General features: G+C 34.8%; 1 protein-coding gene across 9 annotated transcripts; it reads left to right on the top strand.

Annotated features, from left to right (window-relative positions):
* The first annotated feature begins 252 nt into the window (after positions 1-252).
* LOC144965551 (uncharacterized) lies at positions 253-25,335 on the top strand. 9 transcript variants are annotated; one of them, XM_078901004.1, is made up of 9 exons: positions 259-362; positions 6,203-6,260; positions 8,326-8,438; positions 9,081-9,405; positions 16,388-16,524; positions 17,139-17,240; positions 19,533-19,617; positions 23,027-23,599; positions 24,960-25,335. In XM_078901004.1, the coding sequence occupies exons 4-9, from the start codon at positions 9,096-9,098 to the stop codon at positions 25,124-25,126; spliced, it is 1,374 nt and encodes a 457-aa protein (XP_078757130.1). In that variant the 5' UTR covers positions 259-362; positions 6,203-6,260; positions 8,326-8,438; positions 9,081-9,095; the 3' UTR covers positions 25,127-25,335. The 9 variants fall into 9 exon arrangements, with proteins under 9 accessions (XP_078757125.1, XP_078757132.1, XP_078757130.1 ...); XM_078901001.1 differs by having other exon boundaries at positions 8,326-8,442; XM_078901003.1 differs by lacking the exon at positions 6,203-6,260.
* The last annotated feature ends 307 nt before the right edge of the window (positions 25,336-25,642 follow it).

Genomic DNA, 25,642 nt, shown 5'->3' with positions numbered 1-25,642 from the left:
TTTTGTTGTTGCTGTTGTATAAGAATGCCTAAACGTGTTTAAAAAGCCTAAAATATGAATTAAAAGCTCAAAAATGTACTAAAAGGACAAAAGGCCAATCGCTCTTAGAAAAGACCCAGGACATTTCTAAAAGCCAAAATTTTGGAATCTAATCTTGGAAAAGCCAACCTGGCAATCCTGAGGAAAACGCAATTCCATATCGAATACGACCCATCACTAGACTTAGGAATTTTTTTCTTACTTCCGGTCAAATTTCCAACTAAAAGCAATCGAAAGTAGAGAGTTGGGGAGCACTTACACACTGTCTGTTCACCAAGGAGGAAACCATTTCTGTGGAGGAAACTGAACTAAGTATAAAATGGGTGAGACCTTCCGAAAGCTCCTGGTGCTAGAGAGCTGAGCCGGTGTTACCAATACTTAGCTTCTATAACCAGGACAAATAATTCGTTTGGACAGAAAAATAAATAAAAACTTACCGCTTACCGTCAAAAGCAGTTTAGATTTGAAGATACATTTGTTTTCTATCAAAAAACATTCGGTACTAGACAATCCTTGATGAATTTCAAAAGTTGTGTTTGAAATTATATCCTAAATATTTTCATGTTTCATTCCTCGCTAAATCGTGTGTTTTTCTCGTCTGACCCATAGGTTGGTGCCCCCTAGTGCCAGCCGCCTGCCGCGCAATAGCCGCGCAAAACAAAGGTTTTTTAAAAAGTTTATTGAGAAAAAGATACGGAAAAAAGTGTCCCTAGATAGGTATGCAATTTGGTGCATAAGTGCAGTAAAAATTGGTGCGCAAAATTAGTTCGTAGAGGATGCGAGACTGTGTGTGTGTGTGTGGTGTGTGTGTGTGTGTGTGAGTATGTGTGTGTGTGTGTCTCTTTTTTTCTTCCTTTTTTTTTGGGAGTGCCTACGTACACGGTAACGGGGCATCTAGCCTCAGGATCTATGTACACGTAAACCGGTTTACCGTTGCAACATTCTGTCAGTGATGGTCCTCGCTGTCGTGACCTCGCGCGCTCGTGTGTGTGTGTGTGTGTGTGTGTGTGTGTGTGTGTGTGTGTGTGAGTTGTTTTTTTTAAATCAAAACAATTTTAACCATTAATGGCGAGATTCCATCTTACACTCCCCAAACTCCAGATCTTAGTCTTAATGTTATCATTAAAAGACAAGCTTTGCGATTTATAGTTTAATTGAAGCCCGAGTCGAAATATACTCTTACTACTGCTCTCTTGGTGGAAACGATTTATTCTGCATAAGCAATCTGGAGAAAAAAATCAGTGTCACTGTAAAAGGTTAAAATTTCACGAAGTACGCTCCGTGAACACCGCTGTAACAATCCTTTGATCTACGTCATCAGGCAACCCATTGTTTCTTTCATCTTTACCCATTCCCCCTTACTATCCCCCCATCCCCCCGCCCATCTTTCTCTCTCTCCCTCTCTCTCTCTCTCTCTCTCACCCTCTCTCTCTCTCTCTCTCTCTCTTGTCATAATGTTATCCCTTCTCCTTCCCGTCTCAATGTAAAATGAAAACGTTCTGTTGTTTGCAGATACATGTATGATTGTTTTGTTTTCTCTCTCTCACTAGGCTAGGATTAAAAACCAAGACATCAGGTGATGGGTGTCTAATGCCAAAGTATAGATTCTCTCTTTGGCCAATTTAGTCACGCATGTGGCAGTCCAGCTATTTACTATGTTCTGCCTATACCACACAATAAGTGGGATTTTGGGGGGTGGGTACGAAAGAAATCAAGGTCATAAGTAACCGTGCACAAGAGCTGTATAGGGAATTGGTTTCTGGGGGTCTTGCAAATACCAAATATTTTATGGAAAGCTTTTTCGAACTCCAAGACGTCTGGTTTGTTTTGCTATCTTGGAACAAACGAAACAGAGATGTCTTGATGTGTGGCCTAGTTGTCTGATTTTGTGACCTGGATGTAAGGTTTTGTGACTTAGATGTATCCTTTTGTGTGTGCAAGCCATGCGGGTAAGTACGGCGATAGCTTGCCAGTTGAGGAAAAAAAAAGGAAGAAGCAGCGTATCCGCATTTGAAAAACAAAACAACTTAACCTTTTAAAGGCGAATATCAATCTTACTTGGACCAAAAATAAAATCTTACCGTTTTCATCAAAAGACAAAAAACAAATTACAATTTAAAAACTTGAGCTTTTATATAGAGCAATATCCACCCAACGTGCTCAAAGCGCTTTTTATCAATATTCTTACTGCTCTTATGGTGGAAACGTTTGTTTTTTCTGCGTTAAAAAATAATATAAATGAAGACTATTATTTGAAAAACAAAAAAATCAGTGTCACTGGCAAAGGGTTAATTGCAGTACTCCTGCATCCAGTGAGACTCCTACGGCACTTGCTAATCATAAAAAAGGAAATAGCAGCAATCAACAATACTAAGGTGAAAAAAAAAGAAGAAAAAAAAAGGTGGGTAGGGGGGGAGAGCAAACCCAGTAGCAATGCAACCTTTTAGCGGCGAAATTCGATCTTTGACCTAACACCAAATCTTCTATCATCAAAAGACAAGTAACGGCAAAACTATTATAGACAATTGAAGTCCGAGTTGCGATAGTCTGACTACTCTCTTGGTGGAAACGCTGTATTCCCCGTTAACAATAATAAAGATAAAAGCAAACTACTATCTAAAAGCAAAAAATTAGCTTCGCTGTTAAGGGGTTAAGAACACCTGCAACTGCAACTGCCAGCATCCTTGAGATGTCTACGTCACCAAGGTCACCAATCGACACGTCTCCCTCTCGTCGGCATGCACCCCCTCCACTCTCACGGTGGTGGTGGCGGCGGATAAAAAAGGCCTTTTTTTCTTTTATTCAATCAACTTGACTGCTGGTGGACCCTAGGCCTCTCTACAAGTCCAAGAAATAATACTCACTTTTTCTCTTCGCCAACGAAAATATCTACCCCCTACCGGTCTAATTATTTGTAGCAGACGACAAATTTCTCAAAAAGGTCACGTGACACTGTAAAAACAACACAGGAAGTCCATGAAAGCTTATTTACGACATTTCCTTTGAACCGTGTAAACAACAAAATTTCGTTTTCATTCGACTCAACGGGTCAGATTGGCCGGTATTTTTTTAACGAACTAAAGTTCTGAAAAATCAAAATGTTTCTTAGAAAGTTGAAAGATGCTAGTTTTTGAAACAGAGGTAGGTTTTTAAAAAAAATCTTTATATTTTACGTGAATGCATGCTCAAGGCGAGTTGGACGTGCAGCGGAGGTTGGTCGGCCAAAGGCCCACCTCTCTAGCATTTCTTTCAATTTGTATTTTCACCGCGGATCATTTGTCATTCGATTATTTATTCATTTTGTCATCATATATTATCTAGAAGTAGAAGTGTTTTAAAAACTCGAGTACAAACCTTGATTTGTGAAAGTTTAAAATTTCCCAATTTGACCATTGACCATTGTTTTGGTTCTCGGCCGTCATTCTGATTTGTGAAGTATTGAAAGGTAGTGCAAAGCTGTCCTAGGTTTGTTTTTTGTTTTTTTCTAATACTATCAGGGTTAGCTTGAGGTCGGAGGATTTTTTTTTTAGGAAGCCGCTATTTTCACCGTACGGTGATAATAGTCTGACCGTGTGTGGGAGGCTATTTTCACCGTACAGTAATATTTTTAGACCTGTAAATTCTCAGTCAATTAACTGAAATCAGTCAATTCGTCAAATTCAAATATTTTTAAAAAGGGAAGAAAGAAATGAATAAAGAAAGAATTCATGAATCGTAGTCGATTGACTGTAAAGTTAACTAGGAATGTTCCACAGCCCCACGCATAGCTCATGGGCCGTTTATATTAATGATGGATATATATTGCCAAGGCTAAGCGACGCTTTTTAGAATTGCCGTGTCTGAACACACCCCAGTGTATTTTCACACAGCCTTCGTGAAATTATTTTTTCACTTTCGAAACCTGTCGTAGCCAATTTTAACTGAGCCGCCGAGCGATAAATTTCACTGTTTCGTCTAAGCCAAAATTGACCACAATTACTTGAAGGACAGGAAAAGTATGAGAAAGAAAAATTCGAAACACGGAAGTTCGTTATATAGACACCTTCAAATCGAAAGTTAAATGATTGCTACAAGCACATCTCGATTACCTCATGTTGTAAACAAACTGGTTGACCGTTTCTAAGTTTCTTCACTGATTGGGTACCTAATTACAAGGAACAATGGTAAGTAGCCTAATTAATTCCCTCGCAATTTAGTTTTCTGCCATTGCTTTGCTCAAGTGAGCTTGCTGTTTACCTTTCATTTTGATTCTTTGGATTTTACCGCTACGACGAATTACGAAGAGTTTCAGTTTCAGTCAATTTTTATAGAGCTCATTTACAGGTCTATATTTTGGTGGACGATTTTCACCGTACGGTGATAATAATGTGGGAGACTTATTTTCACCGTACGAGTAATATCTATGTGGACGATTTTCACCGTACGGTGATAATAGTGTGGTAGTGGTAGACTTTCACCGTCCCGTAATATTTTGGTGGACGATTTCCAGCGTACGGTGATAATAGTGTGGGAGACTTTTACTTTTATCACTGTATGGTAATATTTTGGTGGACGATTTTTACCGTACGGTGATAATAGTGCAGGAGACTTTTTTGTCACCGTACGGTGATAATGGTGTGGAAGGCTATATTCAGTGCACAGTGATAATAGTGCGAGAGACTACATATGTGACCCTTCGCCTCAAAACGGTATTAAGTCGGGTTGGTTAAGATGTTAAAAATTGAATTTATAGCCAGAAATATCAGACTTGTGTTGAGTTTATTGAGGAGAATGGATACTATATTTTGGGGTTTTAATGCCAACAGTTTATATTTTTGACCAGTTTAACGTTTAATTCGGCTTTTAAGCATCTGGTTCGTTCCGACATAATACCGTTTTGAGACGATGGGTCACATATATTCATTATAATGGTGTGGAAAGCTATATTCATCGTACGGTGATAATAGTGTGGGAGACGATTTTCATCTTACGGTGAAAATAGCCTGACACACTATTTTCATCGTACAGTGATAATGGTGTGGAAGGCTATATTCAGTGTACGGTGATAATAGTGTCGGAGACGATTTTCATCTTACGGTGAAAATAGCCTGACACACTATTCACCGTATGGTGATAATGGTGTGGAAGGCTATATTCAGTGTACGATGATAATAGTGTGGGAGACTATATTCACTATAACGGTGTGGCAGGCTGTATTCACTGTACGGTGGGTGTTAATAGTGTGGGAGACTATTTTCACCGTACGGTAATATCTTGGTGGACGATTTTCACCGTACGGTGAAAATAGCCTGACATACTATTTTCACTGTACGGTGATAATGGTGTGGAAGGCTATATTCAGTGTACGGTGATAATAGTGTTGGAGACGATTTTCATCTTATGGTGAAAATAGCCTGACACACTATTTACCGTATGGTGATAATGGTGTGGAAGGCTATATTCAGTGTACGGTGATAATAGTGTGGGAGACTATATTCACTATAATGGTGTGGCAGGCTATATTCACTGTACGGTGATAATAGTGTGGGAGACTTATTTTTACCGTACGGCAATATCTTGGTGGACGATTTACACCGTACGGTGAAAATACATAGAGATTGAAATCACTATTTCTCGAGTTGTGAATAGCTCATACTCATACAGTAGAGCCACGCCCTCCCCGGCCAGCTGTTGTTGTTGTACCAGAAAGGTCGCGGTTTCGAGACCCCATCGCCGCCACGACATTGGAAAGCTTCATCGGTCACTGTAACCAATTCTGAATCCGCCATCCCGCCTGTATTATTATAGCTTTGGGAGTCCTTCCGAAAGCTCATCATGCCGAATATTCGCTCCTAAGAAAAAATACAACCTAGTACCTTTAACTACCCCTAATAGGAAAAAAAAAACAAAAAACAAAAACAACCCTACTTTTCACTGACTTTCAATACCTCACAAATCAAAATGGCGGCCGAGAATCAAAACAATGGTCAAATTAGGAAATTTTTAATTTTCACAAATCTATCAAGGTTTGTTCCATATGATGACAAATTGAATAAATAAACATCTGACAAAAGGTCCAAAGTGAAAATACAAATTGAAAGAAATGCTATAACAAGGAGCTTTCGGGAGGCCTCCCTTGTTCTCGGCAAACTTTTTCTTTTTTTTTTAACTGGTCTGCACGCAGGAAGAAATGATGTCGGGTCGAATTCTAATGGTCTGGATGCAGAGACACATACGTCACAGTTAGTATCCTGGCTTCTGATTGGCTAATACATACGGTGAAAATAGTCTGTCAGGCTATTATCACTGTACTGTGAAAATAGCCTAAAACACTATTTTCACAGTACGGTGAAAATAGTCAGTCCGTTTTTTTTATTAGGGTTAGTTATAAGTCTTAGTAAAGGTGATAGTGTGTTTGTTTTTCCTATTAGGGTTAGTTAAAGGCACTAGGTTTTATTTTTTCTTAGGGTTAGTTGAGGGAATATTTGAGTTGTTTCCCTAAGCACTAGGAGCTTTCGGAAGGCCTCCCTAAAATGGTGGTGAAAACCAGGAAGGGCAATGTAATTAATGTAGAGTGAAAACCTAATTGGAATTTAGGCATTGGCAAAAGAGCGAGGTCCCTGCATCTTGCTTTGTGTTTACACAAAGACCATGCCATGGATGGTAGCCAGATAAGTTTAAGTTTAAAGTTTTTGTGTTCCAAGCCTACTTTAGGAATCAGGATAAAGGGTTCCAAAGTTATGATGATTTTACTAATCAAATTCTACCATTGCAAATGCTGCGGTTATCGACAGACCGGTCTGTGATTATCCACCTACTTTATTTTTGAAATGTCGCTCTTTTTAACATTCATCGAAGTCCATGGTGCCCTAAGTAAGCCATGCTATGGTCACATCACTCAAGCTTACTTCTTTGATGGCAGTTATCCATATCTATCAGAGGGCTTTGGGAAGAGTTTTTGCCATTTTTCAAGTTTCAATCATAATCTACTCAAGTACTTCTGTATCCAACTTGTGTCTAACATCTTTTTAAATTTCAACAAAGTCATGCATTTTTTCCCCCTTTTGTTTACATTCACTATTATATGCACATCCATACACCCAATTGAATTAATGTTTGTAATGTAATCAGCTAGTTGTGAACTCCTCCTCTTCTTCTTTTTCTTCTTCTTCTTCTTCTTCTTCTTCTTCTTCTTCTTCTTCTTCGTCTTCTCTTCACTCGGGAGGCTGATGTTACTCAATTGCCCACCACACTCTGGTTTCTTCTTACGAGCTGCTTTATCTCACACTTATCTTTTTTTCTTCCTGACCCGCTACATTCATGGCACTATATTTAAGCTCTTGTTTGGAGCATGCTGGTGGGCTGCCGCGATACCTCTTGATGATGAGACACTCAGTCGAGTGAAATTCCTATTTACTTCTTTTTTTTTTTCAAAGACTTGATGACCTCATGATGACAATGATGATGATATTAATAATAATAATAATAATAATAATAATAATAATAATAATAATAATAATAATAATAATAATAATAATAATAATAATAATAATATATAATAATAATAATATATAATAATAATGATAATAATAATAATAATAATAATAATAATAATAATAATAATAATAATAATAATAATAATAATAATAATAATAATAATAAGAAGAAGAAGAAGAAGAAGAAGAAGAAGAATTATGATAATAATAATAAACATAATATGCCCCTGAGCAGCCTATCCTTTTAATAGAGGAGACTAGCTGTAATTTAAGCTCAGTTTAGGATCATGTACTTAGATACTCACATAGGTGATAGCTGCATCCAATTCGAAAAGTAGAAGAGTGGTTTCATCTTGCCACTTCCATGTTCAACAGAGTTGGCTGTTTTGTTTATAGTTTTTTATTTATAAAATGAAGTTTAGATGCGGCCAACTTTTGATGGGCATTCTTAGCAATGTTTTCTCTTAAAGTGGTGATTTTTAAAAGTTTGGCCATCAATTTCCTTTTGAGGCATTAGATTAGACTTGGAATTTCATTTCAATCACTGACTCTAATATGATATCAAGATGGTTAGCATTACTCACAAATACGATGTATTGTTGTCAATTAGGATGGAATGTATGAAATTCCATTTTTATAATGAAGATATGTTTCTTAATTGATCAAGAATTATAATTATGAATTGATTGAAAGTGAATAATGAGAGCAATAACTCCACAATTACTATTGAGTCAGATTACAAGTTTGGTTTTTACAAAGAGCCTACTGATTTTCCTGTCGTGCCACTGATAGTTCTTCACTTTTCCACCAGACTTGAATCCTGAAATAAACGTCATATACAAAAGCTCCTCCATAGATTTTAAAGTTCAGAACATTGCTTTGGAATAGAAAGGGAGTCAGTGTTTGAATTGGACGTTAAAGAGGGCAGGTTTGATGTCTCATAGATTTTCAAAACTCACTTTCTCTCTCTGTTTCTAAAAAGTCTATGCCAGTTTTGTTTATCACACGATTTCAGTGTTTAATGTTAATCATAATGATTCAATTATATCTTAAAAAATGAATGATCTTTAAAAAGCAGAGGTATTATATATTGAAAAGCAATGTTAAAATCTTTTTATTATATGGGACAGCCCAATTGTCCTAAGAACTGACTAATTGTTGTCCCAGGTGCATTAGTACCTATTGCAATCAAAAGTATATTCTTCATGCAATACCAATAAATGAAAATTGTAATTTTATATCACTTCTCTTATTTATTTAATCACACTGATACAATAATACCATAGTATAGGTAATAGTCATGCATTAGGAACATATGAGGACGGCTCAAGAAAAGTCCTCAAGACTGTCAACAATTAACGCTTTTCCCTATTTTCACTTTTTTTTAAAAACCCAATTAATGTGGGGTTAATGTCAAATATTTCAAGATTCATATTCTGATACAACGATTCATATACGATAATAGAACAAAGCACTTGCAGTACAAAATTATTTAGAGATTTCCATACTTTTCATTTGTATACATATATCAGATGTCCAACATTTACCTTTTTCTTTTATCTGTAGGTGAAAAAGTTAGATATGGAAATTAGTGAAGAGAATATCAAGACTGCTGTGGCTCAATTTGTATTGGACAAATACCAAAAATCCATTTGTGTGCTGAAGGAATTACCATCATACGAAGACACCAACATTTTGATCCAAACTACAGACCAATTTACCCCACAAAACAAATATGTTTTAAAAATTCTCTCTACCTCAACAAATGAAGCCTCTGAAAGTTTATCCAGAATGATTGAATGTGTGAAATGCCTGAGATCCAATCATTTTTTGTGCTCTAATTTCATCCTTGGAGTTGATAGACGTTATTTACAGGCATTCAGTGAAAATGGCAAGTATATAATATATGATATTTTATAATATGGTGGTGGTCGTGTTTTTCGTTTGGTGATGATTTGTTGATTTTATAGGTCTATAATAACCATAATACGTAACGAGTCTGGTATGAAAACAGGCATTCCATGACTGTACAAGTGACTTGGTCCCAATTTTGAAATTTGCTGACGACACTGTCCTTCAAGGGTTAATATTTAAAGATGATGAAACAGCATACAGATCTGAGATCGACAGATTTGTTGGTTGGTGTGAAGATAACTCCCTTAAATTTAATGTAGGAAAAACCAAAGAAATGATTTTTGATTTTAGGAAGAACGCAAATTCCATCACTCCGCTCAAAATTAAAAATCAAGCTGTTGAGCAAGTTTCGGTTTACAAATATTTGGGTATTTTAATTGACAATAAATTGCAATGGCATTTACAAATCGATGCTGTTATCTCTAAATTGAACAGAAGAATGTATTTTATTTGGAAACTTTCAGAATTTGACATAGACAAAACGTTATGCACCCTTTTTTATAGATCCGTTTTGGAGACGGTTATTACTTTTTGTATTACAGCATGGTGTGGAAATGCCAGTATTTGCGACAATAAGAAAATTGATCGGATAATTGATAAAGCCAGGAATTATACTCACCCAATTTCCAATGTGGAAGAACTGTTCAAGAGATTTTGTCTAAGTAAAATGGAGAAAGTTATGAAGGATGGCGATCACCCCCTTCGCAAATATATTAAGTTCTCCATGAGGAGCCGTCGCCTTATATCTATAAAAACAAAGACAACACGTCACTTTAATTCATTTTTGCCACATGGTGTTCGAATTTTTAATGCCCAACTGTGATTTAAATTAAATACTATCTTCTAAATATACACTCACAATTTCCGACCAAAGGCCAGAGGTATGGCCTATCTCAATTTATTAAATTTATATATAAGGTGTTGCTACTGCTTCTTGGTTGTATATTTTTACATGTTTGTACATTTGCATATATATATATATGTATACATTGTTGCCATAGATTCGCAACTTTATGTTTATACATTTTTATGCATACCACGTCTGTAAACGAATTTCCACTTTTTTTTTATGAATAAACTATATATTATTATTATTATTATTATTATTATTATTATTATTATTATTATTATTATTATTATTATTAGTATTAGTATTATTATTATTATTATTATTATTATTATTATTATTATTATTATTATTATTATTATTATTATTATTCCATAGGTTAAAGTGATATTAAGCTGATAGAACCTGTGGACTGTAAAAAGTAATGTACAAAAATGGAAATAACAGTTTAAAAATAGAACAAAATACGAATTACTGGGTATTTCAGGCTCAAAACCCTTCTGTAACTAGCAACAAAAACAATATAAACATAATTACAGTTCACTCGGCTTAATCGCACTTTGGTTAATTGCATACTCTGCTTATAAGCTAAATATTCCGGAAATACGGAATTTTTCCTATATAATCACTCTGCTTAAGCGCACACCTCCGCTTAATCGCTACATCTTGATTCCATCTTGATTGGAAAAAAATATCTTTAAAAATACACAAAAAAGTACTGAAGTTACAATGAGATATGGATTCCGGTCAAGATGTCTTCATCACACAAGTTATATTTAACAGGTGCTCACATGAGTTTAGCTTATTACTATATTAACACGACCTCTGACAAACATTGAAAAACTTGACATGGTGGACAAACTAGCCGCTATATCCAGATGATTCACCAACAATAGCGAGATTGGAGACAAGGGTTTATAAACAATTTGCACTGAATAGAAAGCAATCAACGCATCATAGCTACTATTCTTACAAACAATAATGTCACATTTTGTTGTTAATAAAACATGAAAAAGAAACGAAAAAAAAACAAACCAACTTCTAATGCACAGTGTTGAATAGGAGAGCTTTTAGTTCTCTACCTGCGCCATGGTCAAGAGGTCATTCACTCCATCATTCTCGCGACTAGTGCAACGGGTTATCTCCCGTGATACTTAACAGATTTGTTGCTTAGATCTGGTTAAATTACAATTGCTTTTGCACAACCACAGTCGATTTTACCAATGTATACAAATTGGGAACACATTGAAAAAAACTTTGATCTGTATTTTGGTATCAAACACTCTATCATTAGAATTACTGTCTTTGAGATATTTTGCATTTAGATATCAGCACAATTTCGATTATAGTTTGTTAAATTTAATTTATTGATTGCATTATCATAAGCAAACAAAATGATAGAAACTCTCAAAATTTGCTCTAACCGATGGATGAATAAAGTAACCTTTTATTCATTCCCTCACAATTTGTGCGTCACTCTTAGTTCTTTGATGATATGCGATAACATCTTGGTGCAGCTGTCTGATTTGTTACGCTTTGATCATTGCTGGTTAAGAGGCATATGGATTCCGGTCAAGATGTCTTCATCACACAAGTTATATTTAGCAGGTGCTCACATAGTTTAGCTTATTATTATATTAACACATTTATACCTGCTTTTAGTTTCACTGGTTACAAACGTGGTCAATAAAGAACACTAGAATAAAGTCAGAGTCGTTGCCCATTTCAGTTGTATATATTTGAAATTTACTTCCCAGGTTAAAATATTGTTTCAGTACTTTGTGGGTAAAATAAGAAACCTTGTATAGTTTGTAATTATTATGATACATTGATCAATATATGATTAATTAAGGGTGATCATTTTAACTATTCGTGATATAAACATGACTTAACGAAGGGATAAAGGATAAATAGTAACCATGTCATGAAGAAATATATATATATATATATATATATATATATATATATATATATATATATATATATATGTTTGTATGTGTGGGAGACAGAGAGAGAGAGAGAGAGAGAAAGGGATATATACATAGATAGAGAGAGAGAAAAGGATAGATAGATAGAGAGAGAGAGAGAGAGAGAGAGAGAGAGAGAGAGAGAGAGAGAGAGAGAGAGAGAGAGAGAGAGAGAGAGATGGGCCGACCCGATGTATGGACTGATCATCTGATGATAAGGACAGAGGACAGATGAGGGTATGGATGAATATATGGATGGATCAATAAATAGATGTTGCAATGGTGGATGAATGAATTGATAGATAGATGAGAGATAGATAGATACATAGATAGAGAGAGGGAGAGAGATTTTCATTTCATTAATGAAGGACAAAAGACATTGGTTTATAAATGTAAAAAAGTCACTCTGCTGCCTCCATAGCCTCGTGATTTACACATGACATATTTTGTGCCGTTTCAATACTTTTACATAACGGGGCTGCTATTCTAATGTCGACCTGTTGTTGTTCTTTATTCTTTTTGCGTTTTTCAAGAAGGTTGAGCAAACATTGCAATCTCTGATTTATTGTGATGACTATGCATGAATAGTTGCTGTTGTCAATGCTTTCCCTCATCTTTGTTTTTAATCGCGTTGTCTCTGTCGGAAAAAAAATATATAATATCGCCTAGCAGGCATCATGTCCAGTTCTACATGTTACGCGTTGCTGTTGGTCAGGGACCCTATTTAAACTGTTTTGAGCACCTCTAGTGAAAAATGCGCTAAAAAAGCTCAACATTACTTAGTCTGTCATGACACTTGTAGCGCATAGTTTTGAGGGCTTTTTAACATTGTCATTATCAATGTCCACATTGAAGATGAGATAAATACCTGGTTTTAAAGATTAATATCTGGTTTTAAATCCTGAAACAATTATGTTTTGAGATTCGTGTTCTTTTCTTCTGTGTTTCTTGACATTTCTACAAAGCCTACACAGTTCATTCAAATGTTTATCATGAATTTCTTGAGTGTGCTCCATGACTAAATGAAATTTTAAAAATCATAATAAATTCAATTTTGTTGCCGCACAGATAGAATTTCAGCAATTTATAGTTCAATTATAATAAATTTTATTTGTGGAAGAATAAAAGTTATTATATGTTTCTGTTTGAAGAATTCAATTTTTTTGGGGAAAAATTAATGCATTTTAAATTACAGAAAAACGGTCTATTTAGGATTGAAATATCACGTTCATTATAAACAGCACTAGCATAAAATTACATATGAATGGAAAGAGGATATATTACACAGTAAAGAAATGTGTGTTTAAGCTCATTGTAAAGCGATGACCAAGAGATGAAAGTGAACATAAATCGACTGGTATCACCCGATATCACCATAACTGAGCTCACTAGGGGATGCCCCGTAATTTGGCAGGCGTGACCCCGGGTCAACCTCGGGTCATCACTTGAACTAAGTTACAGCTCGGGCGATATTTTCGTTACTGTGAATGAGACCATATCTTTAACATGACTATCCCAAGCCCGTAGAAAATTCAGAGAGGAAGGTCCTACATAAATGGCACATGAAATCGGGTGCTTATATACTTTTTTTGGCTTCTGCACTTAATAGTACACTCTGCTTAATCAACACACTAACCCAAACTCCCGAGGATGTGCGATTAAGCGGAATCAACTGTGCATTACTTTAAGAACAAGATAGATGGCACTTCCTTTTGGTAAGCAATGACATTTTGGAATAAGATATTACTTATCGGAAAGGATATGCTAAATATTTGCCAGGGGTTTTGAAGAAGGGTTCTGAGCCAAAAATGTTCCGTGTTTGGTATTTTGCTCTTTTGCTATTTTTTTAAGCTATTCTCTGTCTCTCTTTCTCTCTCTTTCTCTCTCTCTCTCTCTCTCTCTCTCTCTCTCTCTCTCTCTCTCTCTCTCTCTCTCTCAGTTCGTGGCCATCAAGGGGATTCCCCTTTTCTCTATCTTATCATTTGTGGCTGCCTCACATTCAGTGTCACCTCAGTTGTTGGTTCGTTTACCCGCTCAGTGTTACCAACACACATTCGCGGTCTCTTCTAATTTTATGTCTTCAGACACATTTTGACGCAATTTGCTATATATCTTGGTAATGCAATCTGACAAACAATCTTCTATATAACGTTATCTCTGTAATCTACAATTTTTATGTAAAAGTGAATATTTAATTCAGAACCCAAACGGATGTCCTTTTAGTGGCCATCTGAATTCTTAACTTTCTTCGTCTGCAAGAAAAAAAGATAAATTGAGTAGCTTTCTCCTTTAAGACAAAGAAGGAATACAAGAACAAAAACTAAACAGTTCTGCAACATACCCGAAACATTTGTAGATCACCTTGGGAGACTTTCCGCACATTCCTCAAGGTATAACATTTTTAATTTAATTTTTAAAAAAGCTGTACTGTAGAGTAGAACAAATCTTGATTGATTGGTAAAAGTTTAAATTTTCCTAATAATATGACCATTGCTTTGGTTCTCCGCTGCCATTGTAGTTGAAGTGTATAAGCCTAATGCAAAGCAGTCGTCCAAGTTTGTTTTTTTTTTTCTATTTTTTTGGCCCTTGCAAGCATCATTCATTTTTAGAAAAGAAAGGAATGCAGAATATTTAGATTCTTTTCATGATTGCAAGCAAGGGTACTCTCTAATCTGTACCATTTTCTCTGTCATGGAATCTAAATAGATAATTTCATATTCTAAGTTTGTTCGGGATATTTTGACAGGGGAATACCTCCCCCCCACCCGCCCACCAAGAATAAAGACTGGAGATTTTCTTTTCTTTCTCGTACTGCAGTTAAAATAAGATGATTGCCTCAATACTATACTGAGACAAAGCCTATTTTTCTTACTTATACCATAATTTTTTTGTTGGCTTTAATCTAAAAACACTCTTACTGTGCTCTTACTGTAAGTTTAGATCACTGAAAAAAGTAGAAGTGAGACAACTATCCCCTCCCCTTATGCTCAGACAAGATACTTTATTTGTGAAAACTTAACAATATTATTTTAAAAGCATATTAGATGATACATCTAACAGGATGTTTGACATGTCAAACTATTATCAATTTCTGCTGAGGTCATCAATGGTTGAAATAGATTTTCAGACAATTTTGGAAAAGGCGATTTACAGGCTTTTTATTAATTATAACATTTCATAGGCTCTTCTGTCTAGAAATTTTCAACGTTTTGAAATGTCCTGTTGAAATAACCTTTTTCTAGATGATTTCATAATTACTTGCAAAAATTTCGTTTCTTCATCAACAATGGTGATTTAGTAGAATAAAAAAAGTACCTAAAAGAGTGACGATGATGTAAAGAACAAACTCACCCAAAAGTAAACAATTCAAAACATGAGATATTTGACCTTTAGTCTTTGTAGATAAATGGATTTTAAGTACAGTGCAAAGTAATGATATGATTACTATAATTGATTATGATAATAATAATAATAATAATAGTAATAATAATAATGGTCATAATAATATTGATAATAATAATAATAATAATGATAATAATAATAATAATAATAATAATAATAATAATAATAATAATAATAATAATAATAATAATGATAATAATAATACAGTCGAATCCGCTTAATCGCAGACCTTCAGGAGTTCGGCTTAGTGTGTGGATTAAGCTCAGTAACTTCTGAGATGTCAGTTCACCGCTGATGGGTATATTGTTGTCCATTGTAAAGAATTGATTGAATGCTTTTGCTGAAAAATTGCGTGGATTTCATATGGCTATTGGTTGTCACTGCAATGAAAGTGTAGCGATTTATATAGAAAAAATTCAGTTCTTCGGTAATGTGTAGCGTATATGCGGAGTGTGCGATTAACTGATGTGCAATTAAGCGGAGTGAACTGTAATAATAATAATAATAATAATAATAATAATGATGATAATAATATTTAATTAATGATAGCGATAGCGATAATGAGAGCATTATTTTATGCACAGTTTCCCAACAAATTGAATTATAGGTTCATGATGATTATACGATTTATTTAATTATGACAATGTCACATTTTTATTTTTTCATGTTTTTAGAAAATATATAACTTTTTGTACTTTATCTAGTTAATAATTTTTGTATTCATATATTTATCTGTTTTACAGATTCATTCGGAAATCGGGCTGCATTACTGTATTCTTTCTTGGTAGGAAAAGAGTTAGAGTACACAAAATTTGTCAACTACCCTGCTGTCATTTTAGAACTAGGATCGTTACTTGCCCATTTTCACAGATGCTTGAGGGTAAGAGAACTGAATATCTTAAAAGTTTAAGATTCAGGGGGCTGGATATATTTGATAACTTGTATTATGAGAAAGTGATCACTTTTTTGATATGGCAAAATGCAAGGTGCAGCTTGGAAATCTTTTACATACTTGCGTCTTTAAAAATTCTTTGTTTCTGATTTTTATATATTTATTTGTTTATTTATTTATTTATCTATTGGATTTGTGTAGGGAATTATTAGAGCCATGGGATGTGTCTAGCACAACCAGTTATACCACTTACAATATGTATAATAAGGAGATTTTTAAAACCTGCTAAATGACTCACAAAGTAAAGTAACACCATCTTTCAATCTATTCGACTCATTGAAATCACCATAAAAACATAGAAAAGTTTAAATTCCAAAACAGTCATTGTTCTATAAAGCAAAGAAGACATGTAATTTTCTCCTTAGATCACTGAATATAATCTGAATAATTATAATAATGGTGACATTCTCTGAAAATCATTTCCTCATATGTGCGTGATTAAATATGTCACTCTATTTATCTTTGCTTGTGTGGGTGCTTTTGCACTCTATATTATTATTATTTTTTCTTTGTGTTAATATTTCTTTTTATTTGTCATTTAGAATGTACCAAATAAGGAAGAACTTGTTCCAGCCATGGAAGATCCTTGGAGTCTACATAACTACAAGCTCCTCTTTGATGATAGCTATTTTGAGGTTATTGAGGCAAGTAGCTCTGAATGTTTTCCATTTAATCATTGTTTAACTGTGGGCTCTTTCTCAACCTTTTTGAGATACCGGACTTCAAAGTTGTTTCCAATTTTTAAAATAAAAAAGAAAGAAGCAAAACGGTGTGTCATATGCATATTCACCATATTTTTTTACCTGTCAGGTATGTTCCGTAAATTTGATATCCAAAGAAAACAGCGTGAGCTCATTGATGTGTAAAAAAATCATGTTGATGTGGAGTGATCTACACACGAGGTCGGATATATTGACATCATCAGGACAGCGGCAAAATCTCGATAAAAGCTTCATGTCATTATATCAATTCTTCCAATAAAATGAAAGGGAGATAAATGAAAAATGCAAGTTAACAACAAGGAATGTAAATCTGCATGATTTGTGGCCACTTTAAGGGTCGATTTTGGACTAGGACACGACACACCCATTACTTTAACTTTTAAAAGTCAATTATTCAAAGTTCCCAAATGCTGGAGAAATCATAAAAAAGGTCGGAGATTTGATGATTTTCTTCTCGGTTGAGGGAAATGGTGGGGAATTCACTCATTTTGGTGCATGGGTCTGGAAATAGTTGGGAATTTGTTCTTGTAACATCACTACCACCACCACCACCACCTTATCATCACTGCAACCACAACCATCATTTATTATTATCATCGTCATCATCATCATCATCATTACCACCACCAAGACACCAACCACCACTATATGATTACCATCATCACCACTACTATGGCAACCACCATCTCTGATTCAGCATCATGACAACCACCACTGCTACAAACACCACCACCACATCATCATCAGGGGGTCCTGATAGCTCAGTTAGTAGAGCACTCGCTTCACATGCAAAGGGACCATGATCGATACCGGGTGCAGTTGAAACTTTTTTTTGATTCACCTGTCCACCCAGCAGTGAATGGGTAGCTGAGTCTGTTAGATTTGGTGGAAAGTATTTTGCGATAGACTAGTGTCCTATCCAAAGAATAACAAGCAATTGCTATTGTCTGTTTCACACTATAGAAACTGGTATAAAATCTGGCTCCATGGATTTGAAGGACTACATCATCATCACTACTTAATACAGCATCCCCCACCACATCATCTCTACCACCACTTCTGCAACCACCACAACCGCATCACCATCAAAACTAGGCACCACCAAAATAACAACCAGTACTACCACCACATTGTTATCATCACTACTGCCACAACTACAACCTCCTCCACCACATCATCATCATCATTTCTATCCGTACTACTGTGTGTGTGTGTGTGTGTGTTGGAGAGTGGGGGGGGGGGAGAGAAAGTTGTATTACAACATTCATTTACCGCCATCTCCAACCATCAGCACATCATGGCATTTAAATTGGAACTAATAGAGAAGTGAAAAGAATAAGAGAGAGGTGTCTTTTATGCAAAATGGTGATGGAGTGTGTGGGTGGCTGTGTGTGTCTGCCTGTGTATTATACTGCATACACATACATGAAGTGTAGATAGATCCACACGATACACACATAAGTAACTGTCAATATCGCAGTAAGTCATCAGTGGTCGAAATCAAAATTAAAAAAAAAAATTTTTAATTAATTAATTTTTATAGGTTGGTTGGATGAAATTAGTTCGAGGAAACCATGTTCGAGGTAAAAGTTTGTTTAAGAAAGGAATGGAATGATAACAACGAAAATAAGGAAAAAATTTGGGACATTCGAATGGGCTCGAGGAAACCGTGTTGAAGTGTATGCCTCTTTTAAAAATAACAATTTTAGCAACCTTTTTGATCATCAATGAAAACAGCCATCCCATGTCTATCATTATTATTATTATTATTATTATTATTATTATTATTATTATTATTATTATTATTATTATTATTATTATTATTATCATTATTATTATTATTATTATTATTATTATTATTATTATGAGTAGTAGAAGTAGTAGCATGAGTCTTTCTTTGCTGCTTTTGTGTAACAGTTGTTTTATTTTGTTTTTAAAAATATTTTCAGGCTTCTGGAAGTCTCCTCACTACTCTCCTGTTCATATGAAAGTTTTATTCATTTGTTCTTAATTTGTTAAATTCGTTTTATTGTAAAACTCATCTTTTATTTTTAATTATGTCAAATTCCGAAAAATGAGTTATTGAGATTATAATGTTTACATTTTATTATTATATTTTTTTTTGGTGTATTTATTAATTCAATATTTTTTTTAATGTTCTAAAGATGAATCAGTTTTTATAACTCCTGTGCTATTTATCTTTTTTTTTTATAGGACCCGTCAAAGAAAAAGATATTGTCTTCTGTGAAGGATTATGTGGTTAAGACCCTATGTTCTTCAGAAGATTTACTGAGAAAAGGTTTGTTCATATCAACCTTCCAACTCCCTTCTAATACGTGGGCTATTGGTTTGGTTGTCTTTAACCCCAATCTGTATGTTCTCAGTGACTTTTTGAACTTCCTGGATATAGACGGCTTGGTTTTGCTCAGGTCCCTGTTAGAGTCATTTTCCATAAAGGAAGCAGTCTGATATTATTTTGAATGAGACACGAAACCTTCCATGTTCATTCTAAAGACAACAACAAAAATTTTTCTTGATATAATCAGTTTCCTAGACCTATTTTAGTCACTTGGATAAATTTGTTGTGAAAAATTTCAATACTTGCCTGATATTTAGAATTAAGTTTCCTTTGTCACAACGGTGACACGAAAATAACGTGATAACATCATAAACAGGAAATAATTTTGAGGAAAGATGGAAATAATTTTTAACATTTCTGAATCATTCAAATTGGAGTTATACATCTAACTTTTGTCAAAAACACACCAAAAAAATATTAAACTTAAATGAAAACTGTGAATTCAGTTACCTCATATGATTCATTTTAAAAACGAAAGTACAACCTTTGTATATCCAAAGGAACTGTGTTTTCAGTCCACCGGAAATAAAAATACTTAAAAAGGACCAATTATCGTCTATACTTGTTACTGTAATCGATAGTGACGACATTAATACTGAGCCTATTGTAGGTTAGGCATCATCAGAAGTGGACAAGCGTAACATTTTTGACAATTTGACGGCTTAATAATATCATTTACAGCGATTTATTTACTCTCAAAAAGTCTTGATTGAGAGTTGTTCGAAATAGGGAGCCTGAAATAGACAAATTCTTACCATGGTTGCCAGATAGCCATTGGCCTGGCCAAGTTGGCCAAAATTGGCCATACAGAGAATAATTTTTCTATAATTAATTTAAAATTAACATTTATATCTATTTTTAATGTTTCCTAGTCCGTCAGAATTTTTATGATTATCTAAACCGATGAGTTTTCCAAGGAGATCAGAGTTTTAGTATTGTTTGCCCAAGTAAGGTTCTATTTGGTCACTTTTCACATTGATGACTGGCCTCGAGCACGCCTGTGTACTCCCTTGGCAAAAAATTCTTAATTTTCAAATTCAACACGTTGGCGCCATTCCTGGTGACTCGAGAAGTTTGATCGACCTTTATTTTTTAAAGAATTATTTACTTTTACTCACTTTTAAGATTATTATTTTAATTTAGAACACAGTGAGATGTCAAAATGTATTGCCTTGTGTATCTCTTGTTCGTAGCAATATGAATCCGGAGAAAAACTAAACAAAAACGAACAAACAAAACAAAACCAACCAAAATAAATTTTTAAAAAGATAAAAGAAAAAGAGAGAACAACTTTATAGTTATAGGGTCTTGAATGTATTTAAGGGAGAGAAGGGGGATGGGGGTGGGAGAGATTAGAGATAGAGTATAGATAGATAGATAGATAGAGAGAGAGAGGGGGGGGGGGGGGGAGTATTTTTTATTTTGGTTCCTATCCTAATTTATAAGGTTACAGCTTGGAACACTTTTGGTGTGGACAATAGAGGTGTGAGCAGCAAGGAAGATGACTCTACATTCTTTTAAGGACTCTTTGTGTCTTTAAAGGTTTGATGGCGCTTATAAAACATTGAGGTCATTTTAGGGCTAGTAGAAAGAAAATAATGGGATACCAGTAAAATACAAAAAAATAGTTTTACAAGACATGATAGACGATGAACAATAGACCAGCCCTACAATTCAAAGGACAAGGAATGATTTTGAAAGAAAAGGATCTTGGAAGCATACCATACAAGCCGAATCTTACGAATTTTTCGTAATTTTACGAATGTTAGACAAATTTCATGGCCAAATCCGAAATATTTATGGGAAATTACGAATTTTAAATTCTTATTAATACTTAAATGATAATGATGATGATAATAATAATAATAATAATAATAATGATAATAATAATAAGAAGAAGAAGAAGAAGAAGAAGAAGAAGAAGAAGAAGAAGAAGAAGAAGAAGAAGAAGAAGAAGAAGAAGAAGAAGAAGAAGAAGAAGAAGAACTACTACTACTACTACTACTACTACTACTACTACTACTACTACTACTACTACTACTACTACTACTACTACTACTACTACTACTACTACTACTACTATAATACATGCTAATAATGATAATAATAATAATATTGTGGTTCTTTATACACAATTAAAATTACTTAATTTGAAGTTTTCAATTTGGCAAGTCTGTGGAAGAAGACAAAGTCAAGACTGCCCGGGGTGAAAGGGAGGGGGGGGGGGGGGGGGGGAGGAGGGGGAGGCGTCAAAGCACAGCCGTACTCGAGGCCAGTGATCGATGTGAAAAGTGACAAAATAGAACCTTACTTGGGCAAGCAATACTAAAACTGTGATCTCCTTGGAAAATTTATCGGTTTTGATAATCACAGACAATTCTAAAGGACAAGGAAAAATTAAAAATAGATATAAATGTTAATTTTAAATTAATTGTAGAAACATTATTCTCTGTGTGGCCAATTTTGGCCAAATAGGCCAGACCAATGGCTATCTCGCAGCCACGGTAAGAATCTCGTCAATGTTTGATAAATCGGTTTCGAGAATTGAGATCTATTTCAGGCACCCGGTTTCGAACAACTCTCAATCAAGATTTTCCGAGAGTAATTAAAACACTGTAAATGATATTATTAAGCCGTTGAATTGCTATAAATTTTATGCCTTCCCATTTCTGATGATGCCTATAATAGGCTCAGTATCAAAGTCGTCACTACCTATCGATTATGGTAAGTATAGACGATAATTGGTCCTTTTAAAATATTTTTATTTCCGGTGGACTGAATACACAGCTGTGTTTTCAGTCCACTGGTGGACTGAAAACACAGTTCCATATTCAAAACGCCACTTTTGTTCGGTAAAAATAACCTTTAAAGAAGCGAACTTCCTGCACTATTTTCCTACCACATCACAAGGAAGAGTTGATCTTTCAAAAGAAGCAACTATTGTCACCGAATCTCAATTAGAGTTTGATCTATTGGGTTGGCCATGCAGAAAATGCTTTTTCGGTCATTGCTGTGTTTTCTCATGCAGCTTATCTCCCAGTCTGACTTTGTAATAATAAGTCATCAATAACTCCTTTTGATTGGGATGTCGTGCCGGTGTTTCATTCTTATTTCTTAAGTTTTAGCTGTTTGTTAATGTTTCTGTGGACAGATCTCTCAAATTTAATGTTCTGTAGGATTTGAATGTTTGATTTTTTTTTTCTGATTACCTATGGCTTTCTACTTCTGAACTTATATTATAGGATCAAAATGTATTATTAAAAGAACTAAAATATTGTAAAATCTTGAAAAACACTTTTATGCTTTGTATCATCCCGTGCCAAATTCTGAATTATTATTTTTTTTCCAGACATTTTACATGGGGATTTTCATGGACTCAACGTCATAGTCAGTGACTCATACAACCCAGCGGATAGACAACATAAAAGTCTTTTGCTGAACCATAATGTTGTTCCAGGAACAATGCAGCACAAATTTGTTAAAACATCTCCTTCTATAGATGCAACTTTGGAACACTTGAAATCTTCAGCTGACAGTATTCGGAAAACTAACATTGAAAAGCCAAATGTTCACAAGGATTTGCTTAATACATACGGGATTATTGATTTCGAGGCAATGTCATATTCTTATACAGTATTAGAGGTTGGGAGACTTGTAGCAGATATGATGGTTGTGTACATTGTGCAATCTAGTCACAAGGATGGGGAAAGCACATCTGAATATTTTGGAAAGAAAAACGGTGTTGATCAAAGAAAATTTGCAAATATTAATGTTGACTTGTCACAGCCATCGAAGGAGCATCTTATTAAAATTGGTGGATATATAATGGCTGGCTACTTATTGTTCAATGAGTTGTCTTTGGTTGACTTGAAATGCATCTATCCAGCGATGCTAGTGTCACTCTGCCAATATTACATTCTAGGTTTGTATTTTTAAGAAATCAAATTATAGTATTTGTATTGCTCCATCTCTCTCTCTCTCTCTCTCTCTCTCTCTCTCTCTCTCTCTCTCTCTCTCTCTCTCTCTCTCTCTCTCTCTCTCTCTCTTTCTTTCTCTCTCTCTCTCTCACCCACCACACACACACATACACACACACCCTCCATTTATATATATATATATATATATATATATATATATATATATATTCTTCCTTTGCAAATGTCAAAATGTCAACTGGTATTCTGACAATAGTCTCTGTTGTCTGTCTGTTGTTTATTCCACATACAATTCTGTCATGCAGAATCTCCTCGAGATTGCCATTGTACCCACAAGATTGCCTTTCATTGAGTCCTGTACCCGTGTGTTGAACTTAAATCTTTATCCAATTGCTGAGGGTCTGGGGTTATGATAGTTTCTAAAAACATCCACTATTTCTGAGTAAGAACAATCTCCTACTTTCCTAGGTGCAACTAGGTTTGTCCAAAGGTTTTATGGTTTCTTTCCTATTGAGCTCAAAAGTATAGCACACTCTATCTCATTTACAATGAAGAAATATTCAAGCCTCTCTCCATATGCTGCCAAATGTCTTCTGTTTCATTAAAAGGAAACTCTTATCCAATAATACTACTAGCCATTTTTTTTTCAAAAAATAAAAATATATATTTTAAATTCTTCGTTCTGTAGTTAAGTCATTGTCAACCGGCAGATAATTCTAAGCACAATTAGAACAAATTTTCACACATTATTTCCAAGAAATAATAATTCCAAGTGCTCTGTAGATAGAAAACACTATTATCCTTGTCGCCAATATAGATTATTAAACAGACATACGATATCATAGACATTTAGAGTGGTCATTTATTACATCATGTTCAGTAACGCCATTTAGGACACAACAACAAAACTCCAGGAAAAACGTTACATAACAAACATGGGCTCTCACTCTTCCAAAGCAATACTACATGGGACATAACTCTGTCATTACGACACCCATGACAACAATCACGCAGTTATTTTCCTTTATTACAATCACAAAGTACTTTCAATAAATCTAACAGACTCAGCTATCCAATCACTGCTGGGTGGACAGAGGGGTCAGAAAAAAACAACAATTTTTCTTCCCACATAATTGAGCTCGGTCCCTTTACATGTGAAGCGAGAGCTCTGCCAACCGAGCTGTCATAAGGCTCGTTTTGATGAGATAATTATCTTAATTGTTTCACTTTTACATCTTTTTTACCACTTAGGTGTAATTTGTTATTTGCGTCATATCATATTGCAAATTCAGGAGGATTGTTTATCTCTTATGGTGAAACTCCAAACTTTATTTATTAATCAAACAGGAACAAAAGCAGCATTGGATCCCTCTTTGAGTGAAAGCTACGTTTCATACTGTTCTCAGGAGGCTGCCTTATTGTTAGAATTCTTTGATTTGATTGACGCTGATGACATCATTCATAAATGGGTTAACACAGCTGTGGACAAGCTACATGATATTTCAAAAATGTAAAATATTTTTGTCTCCCCCCCCCCCCCCCCTTATTAATTATTTATTAATATCTCATTATGCGAGAGAGAGAGAGAGATTTAATGCTAGAAACCACTAAGCAGTGATGTGATTTTTTTGCGACAACTTTGAAAATAAGTTAGTTTTTAAAGTTACATGCATTATTATTCTTGTCCACATATCAGTAAATAAACATTATTACACAAGCTAAAGATTTGTTGCTATAGTCATATTGGAAATTCACTACAATCCAGACATAAAAAATTGCATTGCCTTTATTTAGCATTTGTCAACAATTACCCTCATGCCCTAGGTGCTTAATAATAGTATCTTCTTCCCCATGGTGAGCAGTGCACATACTTTGCTATATATTTGCAGCCTGTTCGGGTATTTGTATAAGGTGGGGGGGGGGGGGGGGGGGGGGGGGGGAGCGACACTAAAGGGTCATTTTTTTTTATTTGATGAAATATCCTAAACTTCTATGCACAGTCATACTGTATTAGTTTGGGAGGGATGATT

This window comes from Berghia stephanieae, chromosome 2 (assembly GCF_034508935.2).
Source record: "Berghia stephanieae isolate SIO BIC M18660-M18661 chromosome 2, UCSD_Bste_1.3, whole genome shotgun sequence".
Classification (NCBI taxonomy): domain Eukaryota; kingdom Metazoa; phylum Mollusca; class Gastropoda; order Nudibranchia; family Aeolidiidae; genus Berghia; species Berghia stephanieae.
Note: the sequence above shows the minus strand (reverse complement) of the source record. Positions and strands in the feature narration are given on the sequence as shown.

Excerpts from the sequence above, each read along its gene's own strand:
- LOC144965551 (XM_078900999.1), top strand. The coding sequence starts at position 9,096 with ATGGAAATTAGTGAAGAGAATATCAAGACTGCTGTGGCTCAATTTGTA. Across the intron at positions 16,525-17,138 it reads ATTTTCACAGATGCTTGAGG|AATGTACCAAATAAGGAAGA; the intron begins GTAAGAGAACTG and ends TTTGTCATTTAG. Across the intron at positions 23,600-24,959 it reads CTGCCAATATTACATTCTAG|GAACAAAAGCAGCATTGGAT; the intron begins GTTTGTATTTTT and ends TTAATCAAACAG.